The sequence below is a fragment of the Malaya genurostris genome, chromosome 3 (assembly GCF_030247185.1).
Source record: "Malaya genurostris strain Urasoe2022 chromosome 3, Malgen_1.1, whole genome shotgun sequence".
Lineage (NCBI taxonomy): Eukaryota > Metazoa > Arthropoda > Insecta > Diptera > Culicidae > Malaya > Malaya genurostris.
In genome coordinates this window covers 220,648,627-220,665,678 of record NC_080572.1, presented here as the reverse complement: position 1 = coordinate 220,665,678, position 17,052 = coordinate 220,648,627, and the positions used below count along the sequence as shown (strand labels likewise).

Genomic DNA, 17,052 nt, shown 5'->3' with positions numbered 1-17,052 from the left:
CACCTTTCGAAAAATAGGAAATATTACCGATTTTATGACTTATGCGACAAACTACACAGAAAACGTAGTACGCCATGCTGTAGTTCTTCTCAAGTCTCAAATCTGAAAATGAAGTTTTTAAATTTTTATTTTTACAAACTTTCAACTTTTTGTCAGCGTGATTGTCCAGAAATTTACAATTTAATATCACGTGATGGCCGGCAGAGAAACCTTATAATTCGAAGTGTTTTGTTTTATTTTTACGGTTTGACACTTGGTATACTTTTCTGGAAGTCCGTTTTGTTGAGCATAGGGATTTCTTTCACGACCAGCTTTTACGTGGGATTATCTGTATCGTTATTCCTCGGTAAGGAACATAAAATCATCAGTACAGAAGTGAAACTCGTTTCTCATTCGGATAGGTTATGGATGTGCTCTAACCACCCGAATGCGTTGCTTCAGTTCCCTCTGTTTGGTTGGTTTTTTGGGTAGAGCCGGTCGAAGTATGATGAAAGCCATAGTGTTGGGTTACATTCTGACCGGGCCAATCAACAATCTTGGGTTGAACGCTCGTGAGGTGGTTCGGGTGTTCACTTGCTCCACCGTGCTGACGTACAATTTGACCAAAGTACGGTTTGATTTGATGACGAAACCATTTCAGAATGCATTAGTTGGTAGCAAAGAGCAGCTGGAACAAATTAAGCATGAGTTTCGAGCCATTGTGGATATCGTTGAACCGATTCGGTCAGAAGTGGAAGATTCGGAGGAGTTCAATACAACCCTGAAGCCAAAACGGCAGATGACAGAGAGAATTCCTGAGCAGTACCATCAAATGTACAGTCAGAAATTAGTAAAACGCTGCAAGAGTCAGCTGGAAAATGGTGTGAAACGCTGTAAACATGAATTTCAGAAAGTTTACGATCAATGCAACCTAAAGTTACCCATCGTAATTAGAACATTGATGTGCTGGCCGCTTAAGATAGATTTCGTGTGCAGTAGCAGTGAAATGTTCGGTGATGAAGATGAAATCTGTTCACCCGATGAAGTGATTAATGAGGAATTTGGACAAGACTACGGCAAACTAATGAATGCCGAAGAGGAATTGATTGGAGGATTGGATGGTGTTCAAATAGCATACGAATTTGTGGATATAGAACAGCACAGCGGATATTTGTATAGGATAAGTTTCTGCCTTGATCGTAGCACTTATGTTTTGCTTTATATTACAGAACTGCTAAGGAAACTAGTAAAGAAGTCGTACGACAGTTTGAAGAGAAGAAAGAATCGTTTGATTTGGTAGTTTATATTTTGGAAAAAATCTTTACGTTCTTTTTCCTAAAAGTGATTTTTGGTGCTGTTCGTTATCATAAAAAATACTTGAATGAGATGGATTTCGAGAATGTGTACATCACAGAATATTTTCGACACGTGAACAATCGCAGAATAAAATCTGGGAAAGTTGGACTACTACCACTTCGAAGAGTAGAACGACCGCACTTTGTCGACCTTGACACTGGCGTTTGTACTCGACTGGAAATTAGAAAGATCCTGGTGTGTTTTCTAAACCTAGTTCTGCAGGCCATATCAGCGACCGTATTCATTCTTATGGACAGATTATTCTACGAAACTTTGGAAATTGTAGCATCACATTCCAAGGTCGATTTTATCCAAGCTGGTTACCACGATATCAACATAACCGTTACCGGAACTGGATTGATTGCGTCGATGGTACGTAGATCAGTCGAAGGGTTTGGTATCCACGAAAGGATTAAACTTTCAACAAGCAATGAAGAATGCGTTCCCAGACCCACGCAGCTGGAACCATGGACGCTATGGAGAATTTACTTGACACTGTTGGGCGTGGCAGTTTTGATACTAAATGAAGCCTATATTAATCGATTGCGACGATTAATTTGTGCATGGTTTTATCCAAAGCGAGAAAAACAACGTGTCCTTCACTTGTACAACCGAACGCTGCAGCAAAGAAAAGGTTTGATCAAATTATTGAGAGAACGAACGAAAGAGCAAGTTCGTAGGAAAAAATATGCTCCACAACTCAGTTTTCTCGAACGTCTAGCGTTTTATTATCCGTACTGTTGTGGGTGGATTAAATTTCTAAACAAAAAAACATGCAGTACGTGTAACTCTAGCTCAGCGGAACACTTTATCGACTGTTCCGGTTATAACTGCTTCCTTTCTTACTGTGACGAATGTTGGCAAGATTTGGATGAGATATGTCTGGCGTGTAAAGAAGAAGCAAACGCCGATCATGATTGTGCAATGGATTTCTAGTTCAATATTAACTAATACAACAAATACCCGCTCAAATTCCCACCCATTTCAATCGTAGAGTAGCCCCCAATCAGTGTTGAGTGCTAAGATCCGACACTCCACTTAGCGCCTCCACTTCACTCGGCCCATTAGAATCATTATGCTCAAAGCGATCCATCATATCACGGCGTTTCATGTCTTACCCGATGAAGACCTCCGCCACCGTTCAGGTTCTATCCGTGGCGAATGGTGCGCGGTCATTTTACTCTTCTTTTACTACACTTTTTCGTTACTCTCCGATACTCGCGCTTACGTACCTATTAGGATGATGACCCTACAATCTTGTTGAAGGTCTCTACAATATCTTAGCTGCTCGCTACATATTCGTCTACCAGAAGTGGCCAACCTAGCAGCACATAATGCACGGCGCTCAGTTCCCTACAGACGCCGCTGCGCGCATGGGCGGGCGTACGTGAAGTGTAAATTTATTACAAATGTGTGTAAATTTCCGCTTTTTCTTGTGCTCTAGTGGATCTAACCAGTCGCTGCTATCGAGAATTTGTTTTGTGAAGACTTTTATGCCGACGGCCGCAAACTTATTGTATACAGTTTTGAAGCTTTATGGTCATTAATATCCGACACAGACGTGATTGCCGATAGTATTTCCTGCAGCCTGCAACGGTGGGTTGTACTCGTGGTGCAAATTAGCGTGATATTGGCGGAATCTTCACAGCAAATCTTTTCGCTAACTAGCCGAAGTACGTGACGTTGCACGAGAAATATTTTTTATGCGATTTGAAAGTGTATAAATCATCCAGAAACACGCGAGAATACTGTTTTGTAGTGTGAAAACCAACTGATGAGTATTTGTTTGTAATACTTTTTGTTTTCGGTGTTAGTATTTCAGTTTTCCAAGTTTCATGTTTTTCCTCATTTTTTAGAAATGTAACATTCAAAACAGATTTGATGAAACTTACGATAGTTTAAGGTGGAATATTTTATTTATCAGGTTTCGTTTCTGCAATCGCTGTAAAATTCACCTTTTAACCCAAAAACCTGTTTTAATCCATCTAGTGGTGTAATGTTGCCTTTCTCATATCAATCATACAGTGGTATTGTTCAAAATAATTTTCTTCGATTCATGAAAGAACAACCGAAATCGGTTTGTTTAGCCGTCTACTGAAAATGACTACCGATTGGAGTAGTTTTGAGGCCGATTTAGATTTTTTTTAGTTGTTTTGTTTCGTCCCTTTAAGTGATTATATAAAATTTAAAACACACTTTACTCTATAATTCCGGAACCAGAAGTCAGATCCGGATGAAAATCACAAATTCCGCATGGGACCACAGGACCTTTCATTAGAATCTGAGTTTGTGAAAATCGGTCAAACCCTCGCCAAAGTGGGTGAGATCCATCTGGGGAAAATATGACCTTTATTTCTGGTGCCTCCAGAATCCAGGAACCAGGATAGTCGAGATCAGCTTGTTTGACCGTGTACTGATAATGACTACCGACTGGAGTAGTTTTAAGGCCGATTTAGATTTTTTTTACGTTTTTTGATTCGCCCCCAAAAGTGATGGTATAATACTGGAGCCAGACGTCGGATTCAGCTGAAATTCAGAAATTTTGTATAGAACCATGAGAACTTTCATTTGAATCTAAGTTTGTAAAAATCGGTCTCGCCATCTCTGAGCAAAGTGAAATTGGAATTATCGCACTAATTACTCTGTAATTCCGGAACCGGAACTCGGATCCAGCTAAAATTCAGAAGTTTTATAAAATACCATTTGAATCTTAGTTTATAAAACTTGGTCCCGTCATCCCTGAGAAAAGTTAGTTCACATACTTTTTTCTCTTTTTTATGACTGTGACCCTTATTATGGGTATCACTTCACGGTGGAAATCAAGTGAAGTGAATGTAGGTCCTTATTACGGAAGTCGCTTCTGAGACAAAAGTAATTACTTGAATGAACTTGATGTCATTTTGAACATCACGCCACCAACATTTTGTTGAAAAAATTAGATTTTTCCACCACAGTGATCACTTCACTATGCGTGATACCGGTAATAGGTAAAACCAAGTCAAGTGACATGTAAGTGAAGTGAATGTAAAAGTCGAGTGAGAACGGTAATAAGAGCCAATATTTCTTTTTTCTTATTGCGATATTCACCTTTGATCATTTTGTGGAAACAGGAAACGAAAATTATACAATGATAGTACTCAAGGGAAAGTAAGGATGTGAATATATAGGATTCGCCGAATAGTAAATGATTAACGACCTCTCCCTTGAGTACTATCATTCTAGGTTAAGTGAATATCACAATAAGAAAAAAGCTAGTACACGTATTTTGTTATTTTATTTTTGCACATTTTACCCCGTAATTTCGAAACCGGATATCATATCCAAACAAAATTTAGGAATTTTGTATGAGACTAAAAGAACTTTCATTTGAGTCTAAATTTGTGAAAATCGGTTTAGCCATCTTCGAGAAAAGTTGGTGCCCTTATATTCACAATTTTTTGCTAATTTTACCTCATATTTCCGGAACCGGAAGTCGGATCCAGATGAAATTCAGAAATTTTATGAAGGACCAAAAGACCATTCATTTCAATTTTAGTTTGTAAAAATCGGTCACGCCATCTCTGAGAAAAATTAGTATACATATTCTGATTTTTTGCCTATTTTATCCCGTAACTCCGAAACCGGAAGTCATATCCAAACAAAATTCAGGAATTTTGTTTGGGGTAAGAGTTTTCGTTTGAATCTAAGTTTGTTAAAATCGGTTTTGCCATCTCCGAGAAAAGTTGGTGCACTTATTGTCTTATTGTTTGCACATTTTGCCACATAATTCAGGAACCGAGAGCCGGATACAAATAATGGCCCTTATTACCGTTCTCACTTCCACTTTCACTTCACTCACATGTCACTTCACTTGATTTTACCTATTACCGGTGTCACGGTCAATGAAATATTCACTGTAGTGAAAAAAAATCATTTTTTCCAACAAAATTTTGATGATTTGATGTTCGTAATAACAACAAGCTCATCTAACTAATCACTTTTCTCTGAAGTGACTTTCGAGATAAAAACCTACTTTCACTTCACCTAGTTTTCACTGTGAAGTGATACCGATAATAAGGTGAAAATCACTTCACTTGGTTTTCACCGTATAGTGATACCCGTAATAAGGGCCAATATTCAGAAATTTTGTATGAACCACAAGACCTTTCATTTGAATCTAAGTTTGTGAAAATCGTTTTAACCATCTCCGAGAAAAGTTTAAAAAAAACGTTACATACACACACAGACATTTTGCGTACTCGCCGAACTAAGTCGAATGGTATATGACATTCGGCCTTCCGGGTCTTGGTGTTCACAGTGATTGCATAACTTTTCTATATGAAAAAGGTTATGAAGAATGCACGCTTTAAAATTGGCACTGAAACCCAATTATTCTTTCTAATAATCATATTAGAACAGGGGTTCCTAAAGTAGTCGATATAGACCCCTTGGGGTTGATATCCTTTTTGCGGGGGTCGACGTAAACGAAAATTGACTAGGCGGGTCGACGAGGTCTAGAAATCGACCCCCTATTGTTTAATATAAGTTGTTATTTGAAATATTTTCGCCAAAAGAGTTGTGTTTATTTAACCATCCGCAGAAATTGGTAAGTATTCTACATCAATATTAAAAAGTAAGAAATGTCCTTCACTTTTGTAGATTTTGATCACCGTTTTCTGTACTTTCGAAACCGAAATTAGAGGGCCGATATAGACCAAGTCGGTTTGTATAACCAGCAACTAACATGATCTACAAATTGGAATACTTTTGAATTCTATTTGAAAGTTTTTAGGATTTTTTACATCGACACTCTGAAAGAAGGCTCGAAATTTTAAACAATTCCATATGGAACCGTGAATCCGGAACCCGAAGTCGGACCCAGATAAAATTCAGGAGACTGTATGGGAACGCAAGAGCTTTCGTTTGAAACTTTCGAAAAACAAACGGTTTACAACAGTTAGTGTAGAAACTGGGTTAGATTTGACATCAAGCTAAAACGACATTATTGAGACGAATACACACACATAGCTCAACTCGTCCAGACGAACTGAGTCGATTGGCTTTGGTATTTTATCTGTCGATTGCATGACCTTCTGTATGGGGAAGGCAAAAAAAATTACTGGAGCGATGGACACAATTTTTTTCTTATTTTGTGAGATGTTGAACAAAGAAGTGCATGGACCTCCAAAATGTATAGCTTTTTTCTGCGTTTGTTTATAAATAAACGTAACTATTAAACATGCATATAGTTTTTTAGGGCTACGCACTAGAGACAACTTTCCAGAATCATTAAATATATCGTTTTCTCAGCTAATACAAGTTTGTCATTGGGCAAGGATTTTACAGCTGCGGACTCAAAACCGATTCACTCAAATGTTAATACTGCAAAATGCATGAAGAAATGTAAACTAATGCCGTTTTATATTTTTAGCGTTGCTCTGGTGTAATGAGCACCGATTCTAATTGCTCCAATGTGGGTGTAATCAAAGCATCCTTTTCATCGGTGTTATGCCACCATTGAAAACGAAAATGTTGTAAGTAGACCAGACTTCATGAGAAATCTACACGTAGTTACACAACTTGTAAAGAACGTAGATACTGCCGAGCTGGTCTGAAGACATTTTATCTCTTTAGCGATCATTGACATGAGTTGTTAGAATGGGTTCTATTTCATCAATTTTTGTCTTTCTCATATAGAAAGGTTATGTAATCACTGTGAAAACCGACTTTTGAACCGAGGCCCGGAGGGCCGAGTGTCATATACCATTCGACTAAGTTCGTCGAGTACGCAAAATGTCTGTGTGTGTATGTGTGTGTATATGTGTGTGTATGTGCGTAGGTGTGTATTTAACGTTTTTTTTGCACTAACTTTTCTCGGAGATGGCTGAACCGATTTTCACAAACTTAGATTCAAATGAAAGGTCTTGTGGTCCCATACAAAATTCCTGAATATTATTTGAATCCGACTTCCGGTTCCGGAATTATGGGGTAAAATGTGCAAAAAAATGTGAAAATAAGTGCACTAACTTTTCTCAGAGATGGCTGAACCGATTTCCACAAACTTGGGTTCAAATGAAATGTCTTGTAATCCTATAAAAAATTCCTGAATATTGTTTGGATCCGACTTCCGGTTCCGGAATAATGGGGTAAAATGTGCAAAAAAATGATAATATCTAGCTTTTCTAGCTTTTCTCATAGATGGCGCGACCGATTTTCATAAACTATGCTCCTATACGAAATTCCTGAATTTCATCTAGATCCGACTTCCGGATCCGGAAATATAAGGTAAAGTGTGTTAGAAATTGTATACCATCACTGAAAAGGGCGAAAAACCGTACAAAGTTTTCTAAATCGACCTCAAATCTTCTCCAATTAATAGTTTTTATCAGTAGACGGTCAAACAAATTTCAAATACCATAGTATTATATATGATTAAAACAGGTTTTTGTTTTTGTCGTTAAGCATTTGTCGGTTGACCGTTTTTCGATTAATTATTCCTTCAAAAGAAACAAAGAGTACTGTACTTGCCAGCGGAGCTCTCTTCTTGAGATTTTTGTAAAGCAGCTCCGCTTTTTATGCCTTTGTACCACATGGAATGAAAAGTCCCGGGCCTCTCACAGAAAAGACGCGAATAGTTTCAAGCTGTGTGTATTTTTGTTGAGAAAAAGCCTCTAGATGGCCCAATACCAAATTTCATGACAATCTATCCACTGGTATTTGAATAACAGCTGATCGTGTCAGTCGAATTCTGGTTTTCATCAAGCTATGGAAAAAGTCGCACCAGCGCATTCACGCATAAGAGCAACGGTGAAATTGAATAATTTGCGGTACGGATTTGTCCACCATCCCCAACATTCTTCAGACCTGACGTCCAGAGACTATTATCTATTTCTGAACCTAAAAATTTCTGCAGGGAAAGAAATTTTCGACGAATACTCAGGTCATTGCAGAAACAGAAGCCCTTTTCAGAAGGCCTTCACAAACCTTTTTTTTTTTTTTCAAATGACATCAAAATGTTGGAGGGTTGGATGCGTAAAATGCTTCGCTCTAGATGGAGAGTGTACTGAAGAATAAAAAAGTTTTCACTGTAAAAAAATCGAGTTTTTTTTCACTAGGCCCGGGACTTCTCATTCCATGTAGTATATCATTTGATAAAACTGAAACAGTACAACTTACAACTGCTGTTAGATTGATCTACATACCTATGGATGTAACTTTTGTAATATAAGTAAATCTTTCAATCACCCTTATTCTGAATAACGAGGTATCGTTTTTTCGATCGTATTTCATTTGTATTCCTAATAACGCTAGCAAAATCAAAGGTAGCTATGATTCGACCGAACCATATTCGATCGAAAAACCAAAACGTCGTTATTCAGAATAAGGGCGAATAACTGAACAAAATACTCTTTTCTCCGAAACTGGATCTCGTCATGTTTTGTGCTATTTTGCGCTCGGAGAGTTCATCTCTCATGATTTAATGTCCTGCAATTGAACGGCGGATAACTTTGAAAATACTTTGTTTCGGAAGAACCGACTAAGCTTTTCGACAGTCCCACAACAAAAGGGCCTTTTATCGAGGGCCAACCTTTTTTTCCGGTTTCTGCATTCAAACATTTTGCTAAGGCTCTTGCACAAAACATATTTTTGAACGCATTGCAAAATTAGTTTTTGGTTTTCGTACTCCATGTTTTGTCCGGTTTTTGCATTTAAAAATACCTAAACGGGTTTGCCAAACTAAGTTGCTCCTATCCAATTTCACATTCAACCGTTCAATTTCCATCACCTCGCCACCAGATTTTTGAAAATTTTCGCATTATTTGTTCATTTTGAATCAAGATTTGACATCAGAAAAAAAATTGTCCTAACACATTAGATCGATAAAATACTTATGCCAAGTACTCTAAACAAGTTCAATGTGAAACAATCGACACTGGCTTCCATACATAGCGACAGTTTACTGACTAATTCCAACCTTTTATCTCACACGGTCATCAACCTCTTTGGGCACCGACTGCAGCAAACCGTGGCTTCCGTGGTCATGTTACAGTATCGTCATAGTGGAACTGTTTTTACATTTTTCCCTTTCTTATGACCGATCAACTTAAATATCCCATCATACTGGCACGCATTGCGGTTCTCGTTCTCCCGGTCTCCGATTCCCAAGAAACCTTTATATCTGCTATGCGATCTATCTGTTTTCAAATGTAAATTAAGATATCTGTTCACCGTGCGGAAATGAATGGTCAGTGAAGAACCGCGCCGCATTGCCTTTATTTTTCTTCTGCCGGTAGACATTTCTTCTTTGTTTTTACGACTTTTCACCCGCAAGCATACACGACTTTTCTTAGAACAGTAATGGACATAAATATGTGAGGAGCAAACAGCATAACAAATCCACCACAGCATGAATCAACGATTATCTGACCCGAGCAGAGGAAAATATTTGAAGACTTTAGATGGAAGTAGGGACAGATACGATACCATATGCTGAATTCAGAAGTGTGGCACACCAATGCCATGAATAAATCACAAACAAAGACATTTCCACACACCTATTGCAAAACAGTTGTTTTAGTAATTGAATTTTTAAAACTTGCAGGAAAAAGGTCTGCAACTTGTAAAATTCATCAATGATACTATTTATCATATTAAATTAATTCGTTCCACGCTTATTTTGCCGAGATAATGGTACGTTTACCGAATCGGACTTCACGCTCACCAAGTTCATTAGAAGGCAACTATTGTGTTACCTCAGTTGAACATACGATTTCAGAAGCGAAAAAAAATCATAACAGCACATTTACGAGTTATAATGATAAAGAAGAATAAGTTCACACCTACCACGGACGCATGAAATCTTTCTGTTTGTAACCCCTTCGAAGGTACAACGGAGGACAATATAGGTTTATGCGCAGAATTCCCATGCCTTATTCTCTCATCGGCGAAGGTGCTTCAACCCGGCCGAAGTTGAATCTTCCAGTTATGGTAATTAAGTCATCCGCTTCCAACAATAGACGGTATCCCGATGCCGCGATCTGCAGGGGACCTTGAACTCTGCGGCTTGCATCTACCAGTGCCAGTGAGCGAGCGAACGAACATATAAAGTCATTAATCACTGTGCTCTTGTCTAGTCAGCAAATCACCGACTTCCACTTCCATGACGGAGAAGAAAATAACACTCACTAATTTAACTATTTCTGCTATTCTTCTCACCGGTGCAGCAGCCGTCAGGTAGTTCAGTGCCTGTCATTCTTCATTTGCTCATTTATACGTCTTTTGCCTTATCTGTAAATAATGGCATGCGTGCAGATAATAACGATATAGTTCTTCGGAACAATCGTTTACAGTCGTAATGGAAAGTATTAGTGTACTTTGTATTTTAAGCAATTATATGTCAGGTATATGACAACTGGCATCATTTGAATACCATAAAGTTACAAGTTTTATACCAGAGTTACTAACCTATATCTTCACGGAAAGACCGAAATTAGCATTTTGGCGAAAAAATTAGTTGATTTTCAGATTTTAGTTAGTTATTTTTTGAGACAACTAAAAAAATCTTACTTTTGCTAATTTAGATTTCTTAATTCTAATTCTCTTAATAATAATAAAATATTTGTTGAAATGGCTATTTTTTTAGTTGAATTCACCAATCCATTCCAATCCGCTTCATATCCATTCAACTAATTTTTTAGTTGAATTAGAGAATTAAAGTGTTGTTTTCAACCAACATAAATGGTTGAATTGGTTTCTGCAATTAGCAGCTATATGGCGCTCGTTAACACCGTAATGACTACTAGCCACTAGATGGCACACTACTACCGAAAAAAATTTCAGTCGCGGTTATCTTTTCTATATTTGCAGGTATAAATACGATGTTGTATTGGAGAAAAAGACATAAGCGAAACATAAACTTCTTTTTGAAAATTTTACTTCTAAATCGCTGTTTTCTTCATTCGACTTCGCAAAATCGACTCTCTCACTGAAAACTTTGAGCACTCGGAAAACAAAAATCGAATACAAGTAGTACACCGGACGGCGTAGCCCGGAATGAGAAGATACAAAAAAACATCATTTGACGTGTACAATTAGAGTGCAACATTCGAAACTCACTTCACTGTTTCGCGTAAAAACATTATTACCCACAATCGCTTTAACTGCGCACAAATTCTGAATAAATACACTTTCCACTAACAGTTTACGTCATTTTTACATATCGGTTTAGAAAATTATATAGGGATATATCGTAACACATGCGAAAAACATCTAAACAATTTGCGAGCAGTTTCAACAAGACTGTCCCTTTTAGCTTTTTAATGGATTGTTTTGCTTTGACACTGCTGTCCTTCAGTAATGACGGTGATAGATAAATAGAATCACAGTTTCTGATTTTAATAACGAAATTAGTTGTCAATGAGAATTTCGTGTTGGATTGAAATATTGCTGGTTTGTGTCCAGAATATTCGCCAACTAAACACTTTCTCTAAAAATAAGAGTTTTTTTCAGCACAGTAAATCCTAAATTTTAACTAATTTTATAGTTATTTTGGAAATTTTGTTGTTAAAATCAACTAATTCAAAAACAGTAATACGAATTAGGCGCAGAGCTAATTTCGGTGGTTCCGTGTTTGGAATAGAAACTGCGATCCTAATAATGCTCAATTTGTGACAATGCAATAGCGTGGTAAATTAAATGCATGCTTCCGGAGGCCTGAGTCACTGCGATTGATTTCGTTTAAAATCCGCACACACAAAATCCATTTGAAAGGTGTACTTACGCAAATACAATTCGCTTGCTAAATTAAGAACTTCTTGCCGAACTTCGACATCGCCAGTGTACGAAGGTTCTCGGAAACATAAACTTACATACTGGTTTCCTGGAATCTGGATTCGGTGGATTCGTTAACTTCTGGTCAAACAACTTCCGGCTTTTCGCTACCAAATTCTGTTGCACGCCATGTTTGGAGACTTGTAAACCTTTAACGTACGTAGCCTAAGGAGTGTATCGAAAATAATCTATCCACATACATTTGTGTTGTACGCATGTATTTGTGATGGGTTTTTATACTCAGATCACAGCATGCTGTGCGTTTGGCTGTCAGCTTTCGTTTGTTTACCTGTTTGTGCGTTTGAAATTCTGCGTTTTCAAAATGTATTGAAAAGAAAGTGAAAATTAGGGTTCTGGACACATGGCTAAGTGAAAAGGGTATTACTATACGAAAATTGGCAAAGCGGTTTGGAATTCATCATGCCAGTGTTAAAACCATCATTAATAAGTTTGAGGAACACTATTCTTTTAATGAGCTAACAGGAAGAGGCAGAAAACCCGGCTCTTCCAAACTGAAACTGGACAAAACAAATTTTTTATATCGTTTATTTATACCCGGCTTTAACCTTATTTTGGTCGTTCGCCGGGTTTGTATCCAAAAGTGAGGGGGGTGTGAAATCATCGGGAGAGGGGAAGAGAAGGTTTTCGTAAATTACAATGTGTTTTTTTACAATTAATATTTATCGAAGGTTCTAGAGTTTTGATGGCCGCGGAGGAACATCCTCGTGATGGCCGCAGACTAAGTCCGTCCAGATCTAGTTCGCTGTGTGGACAAGAAAGTGGTATCTCTAATCATGAAGAACAAATCAATGTCAATACGTGATTTGGCCAAAAAAGCAGGAACAAGTGTCGGAATGATCCAGCGAATCAAGAGGCGAAATCACCTGAAGACCTACAAGAAGCAGAAAATCTCGAAACAAAGTGTAGAACAGAAGAAGCGAGCAGCAACAAGGGCCCGGAAATTGTATTCGCGTCTTTTGCAGTGTCCGGATGCATGCGTTTTAATGGACGATGAGACTTATGTAAAAGAATACTCAAAAACCCTTCCAGGTCCACAATACCTTACTGTCGTCGTTGGGGAAGATGTGAGCGATGCGGACAGGTCGATTCAAGTGGAGAAATTCGGTCGTAAGGTACTGGTATGGCAAGCAATATGTTTCTGTGGTTTGATGTCAACCATTTTTTACACTACCGAAGCTATTAATGCAGAAATCTATCGATCTGAGTGTCTCCAGAAGAGATTGCTGCCTTTATATAAGAAGCATAGCCGGATTTAGCGTCGGCTCACTATACCAAATCAACTCTCAATTGGATTGCGGAAAACGGTATAAATTTCGTTGAGAAAAATATCAATCCACCAAATTCCCTCAGCTTCGACCCATCGAACGTTACTGGGCAATCGTGAAGAGGGTCTTCAAGAAGACTGGTATGGCAGCTGAAAACATGCAGGAGTTCAAAAAAATTTGGGCTCAAGCGTCCAAAAAATGCGATGCAACACTTGTCCGGAACTTGATGAAGAGCGTTCGATCAAAAGTTCGAAAATTCGTGAAGGAATAACTTAAATTTCATCCGGTTTTCATTATGCTCAAGTTTAACCTCGTACAATAGAGGATCAATTTTTAGTTTGAATAAATTATCGTTGTTTATCATAATTTGAAAGAAAAAAGTGTGGATAGCTTATTTTCGATACACTCCTTAGCTCGAATTTTGGTGTTCTGCACGAAAGTCATACTCCCCCTTCTTGTTAATCTCAAGAGTTTTTTTTGGATCTCACTTCCGATAGTTTGACGTTCTTCGAACTGTGTTATGATACCAGACGTCCTGGAATTCACGACTCCCAACTTTTTTTTTTCCAACAGTGCAATGCGACAGATTCTTTTTCTCTATGTATTCGTGAAAAACTTTCTTTCGCACGCACTATTTTTTCGTCACCATTTTGAAAACTTTTGCGCGTCTAATCAAATCACAACTCTCAAAGTAAACAATATACATTGAACTATTTCTACGCAAAAAGTCAATAATGTTTACCGCAGTGTCAAAATTTTTTTCCTAAAGGATAAAAAGTTTGATCGATTTGAGTGTAAGCGAAATTTAAACGATACACCCTGTATGTGAATTTTTTCTACAATTGTACCCCAACGAAATAAAATAGCGGACCTTGAAAAATGATTCAGTATTGCTACAGAAATGAATTTCTCATCAAGATATGGATTTCTTGAATTAGTTGAAAATATCTGCTTCCAAATAGACTTGATATCCGGCTAGTTTTTAAATATCCAGAAGTAAAATTCAAGTGCACTTTAAATCAATACAAGATTCCATTGTAGAATTGTACAATATTTTGCGTAAGGTACTCTAAATGCTATTCAGGGCATTATCGATTACATTTACGACCATGACTTGTTCATTTATGATTTAGAGGAATCTGCTACCTTGCTGTATCGTAAGCTTATACGGGGTGTTCCACGAAAAATTTCGAATTTAAAAATGCAATAATAAGAAACGGTTTGATAGATCTCAATGATTATACATTTATTTGAAAAGCTGATACCTGAAACGGTTGGCTTGGCAGTAGCCATCCAATCCACCCGATTTTTGAGTACATTTTCAGTTGTTTCTAGCCTTAGCCACTTGAATTTCATGCTTGAGGTTTTCAATTGTTTCTGGATGGTTGGCGTAACATTTATCTTTACCTGTTCCCCAAAGAAAATAGTCCAGCGGCGTCAAATCACAGTTTCTCGAAAGCCATTTCACATTATCATTTCGGCTGATGGCACGTAGCGCCGTCCTGTTGAAACCAAAAAACTTTTCATACATAAATTTCATGAATCAACCTTTCAAATCAATGTATAATCATTGAAATCTATCAAACCGTATTTTAATTATTGCATTTTTAAATTCGAAATTTTTCCTGGGATACGCTGTAGATAAATATACAAGTTTTTTTGCGCATAAAATACGCATAAAACACACATGGCTGAAAATTTACATGAAAAACCACATAACTCTTAAGCTTGGCATACAAATAGCTCTGACAATTCACATAAAAAACTGCCTAACTTCGGGAAAAAAATTTTGCCAGATGTATCAAAAATTTAAGAAATGTCGATATCTGTAGTTATCATGAAAAATAATCTTTTGAAAAAATTGACTCTCTGGTGTAAGCCTTTGTTTAAGGTCTTTTTATGTTCTTTCTATGTGTTTCCAAGAAAATATTTTTTTCAAGCTAACATCAGATCTCGACGTTTTATGAATTTCTAAGAAATTGTGTATAAAAATAAAATCGGAGATTTTAAAATTTTCCTAGTATCAGAGAGACGATTAAAAAAATTGTTCAAAATCCAGATCTTGACGTTTTGTGCACTCATGAAACACGACAGGTAATATTGCAAACTTGTATAGAACTCTGAAACGGATCAGGGTCACTTCGCCGAATGTCATTTCGCCGAAAACCATTTCGCCGATTCCTGCAATTGTCTTAATATTATAATTGGAATTGATTTAAAATAAACACAAATGAACGATAATACGTTTACGCCCGTTTTGTTGACCTTTAATTGTACTTCTTGAATATAGATTGATTTTTGTACTCTTGAATAAAGATTGATTCATGAACCTCAGAACGGAGTTCCCAAGGAAACTTGTTGACTGTTAGCCACTAAGCATCAAAGCAATTGCACAGGTGTATGTGATATTTTCCGTTTACTAAGCGAAATAATATTTAATGCGGCTTCGCCACATCGATTTTATTCGTGTGCTGTCCGACATTGCTACCGCTCGTTCGGACCTAACTAAAGCAAAGAAACCTAGCTTTAAGTAGACCGGGCAAACGAGGCAGGTTCGTATGCAAGAGGCCGCCACTTCCAACGCGGATCAGCGGCCAACTCAGTCGGCGTCGCCTCGGTGGCTTCATGCCGCCGTGCCATCTTGGCTTCGGTTATGTGTCTGCGTCACATTAGTTTAATAGTAGGCATAATAACACAAAAAAAATAATATGATGTACTCGAAATTACCCTTTCGGTGAAATGTCCTTTTCGGCGAAATGACCTATTCGGCGAAATAGCATTCGGCGAAACGACTTTCGGCGAAATAAACCGCTCACCTCTGAAACTTTGCGTAAAGAACGGCATAATTCTGAAACTTTGCATGAAAAATTCGCGTAGAAAAGACGAGTGCATATGGAAACTTTCAGCGATATCAACAGTAGTTCTAGAACTAAACTTTATTTTAATAGGAGATGGCAGAAAGAGTAATAAAACGAGAAATGTAATTGGAGACAATTTCTTTTCGAACAAACAAAGAATTTGAAGGTTTAACATTATAAACATTATTAAGAATCGTTGAAAATGACTCAAAATACATGTTTTAGTTTTGGATGGAAAATGGCGAAAACCTTTGTATCATTCGTTCTGTTGGAAATAAAATGTGTTTGTTGTAGTGGCCATCGCAATAGCTCTAGTACCTTCTATATAACACTAGTCGTTGTTTTATGGAAAAACTGACAAACACACTGAGGTCTTTTTATATTCAGATTGTATTGAATGGCGAACATGGTAACTTGTGCGTCTTTAGTGCTGAGTCAAATTGTGATAAATTTTGTGTGAAATAGGTGGCTTTTTGTGAAATTTTTTTCAACTAAGCAAGTGACTAGTTGTGCTTTAAACAGATAAGTAGAAAGTGTTTTGTAAATACTTCTATTTTGTGCTGTAAATTGTGTCAATAATCGCCGTGCGGCGATCGCTCAAACAAAGCGGCGTCGTACCGTGGTATATTGAATGCATTGTCTATTGTTTTTGCATGGTTCACTTTGCTTTGATTTCTCCCCCAGCTGTGTGTCGGGCCGGTTTGGTTTATGCATGAATGATGGGTGAATGTGTGAAGTGTAATGAAAAAATAACCATATCGGAT

At 37.5% G+C, this 17,052-nt stretch overlaps 2 protein-coding genes across 7 annotated transcripts in view; both read left to right on the top strand.

Annotated features, from left to right (window-relative positions):
• The window catches only part of LOC131434605 (uncharacterized), a 153,568-nt gene that overhangs the window by 68,596 nt on the left and 67,920 nt on the right, over positions 1-17,052 (top strand). The window lies entirely within an intron of this gene.
• Positions 117-1,414, top strand: LOC131434607 (protein sneaky). Its single transcript, XM_058601490.1, has one exon. It carries the CDS (start codon positions 428-430, stop codon positions 1,277-1,279), a length of 852 nt encoding a protein of 283 aa, XP_058457473.1. The 5' UTR covers positions 117-427; the 3' UTR covers positions 1,280-1,414.

Bases quoted from the DNA above. Each gene is read 5' to 3' on its own strand.
- LOC131434607 (XM_058601490.1), top strand. From the start codon at position 428: ATGCGTTGCTTCAGTTCCCTCTGTTTGGTTGGTTTTTTGGGTAGAGCC.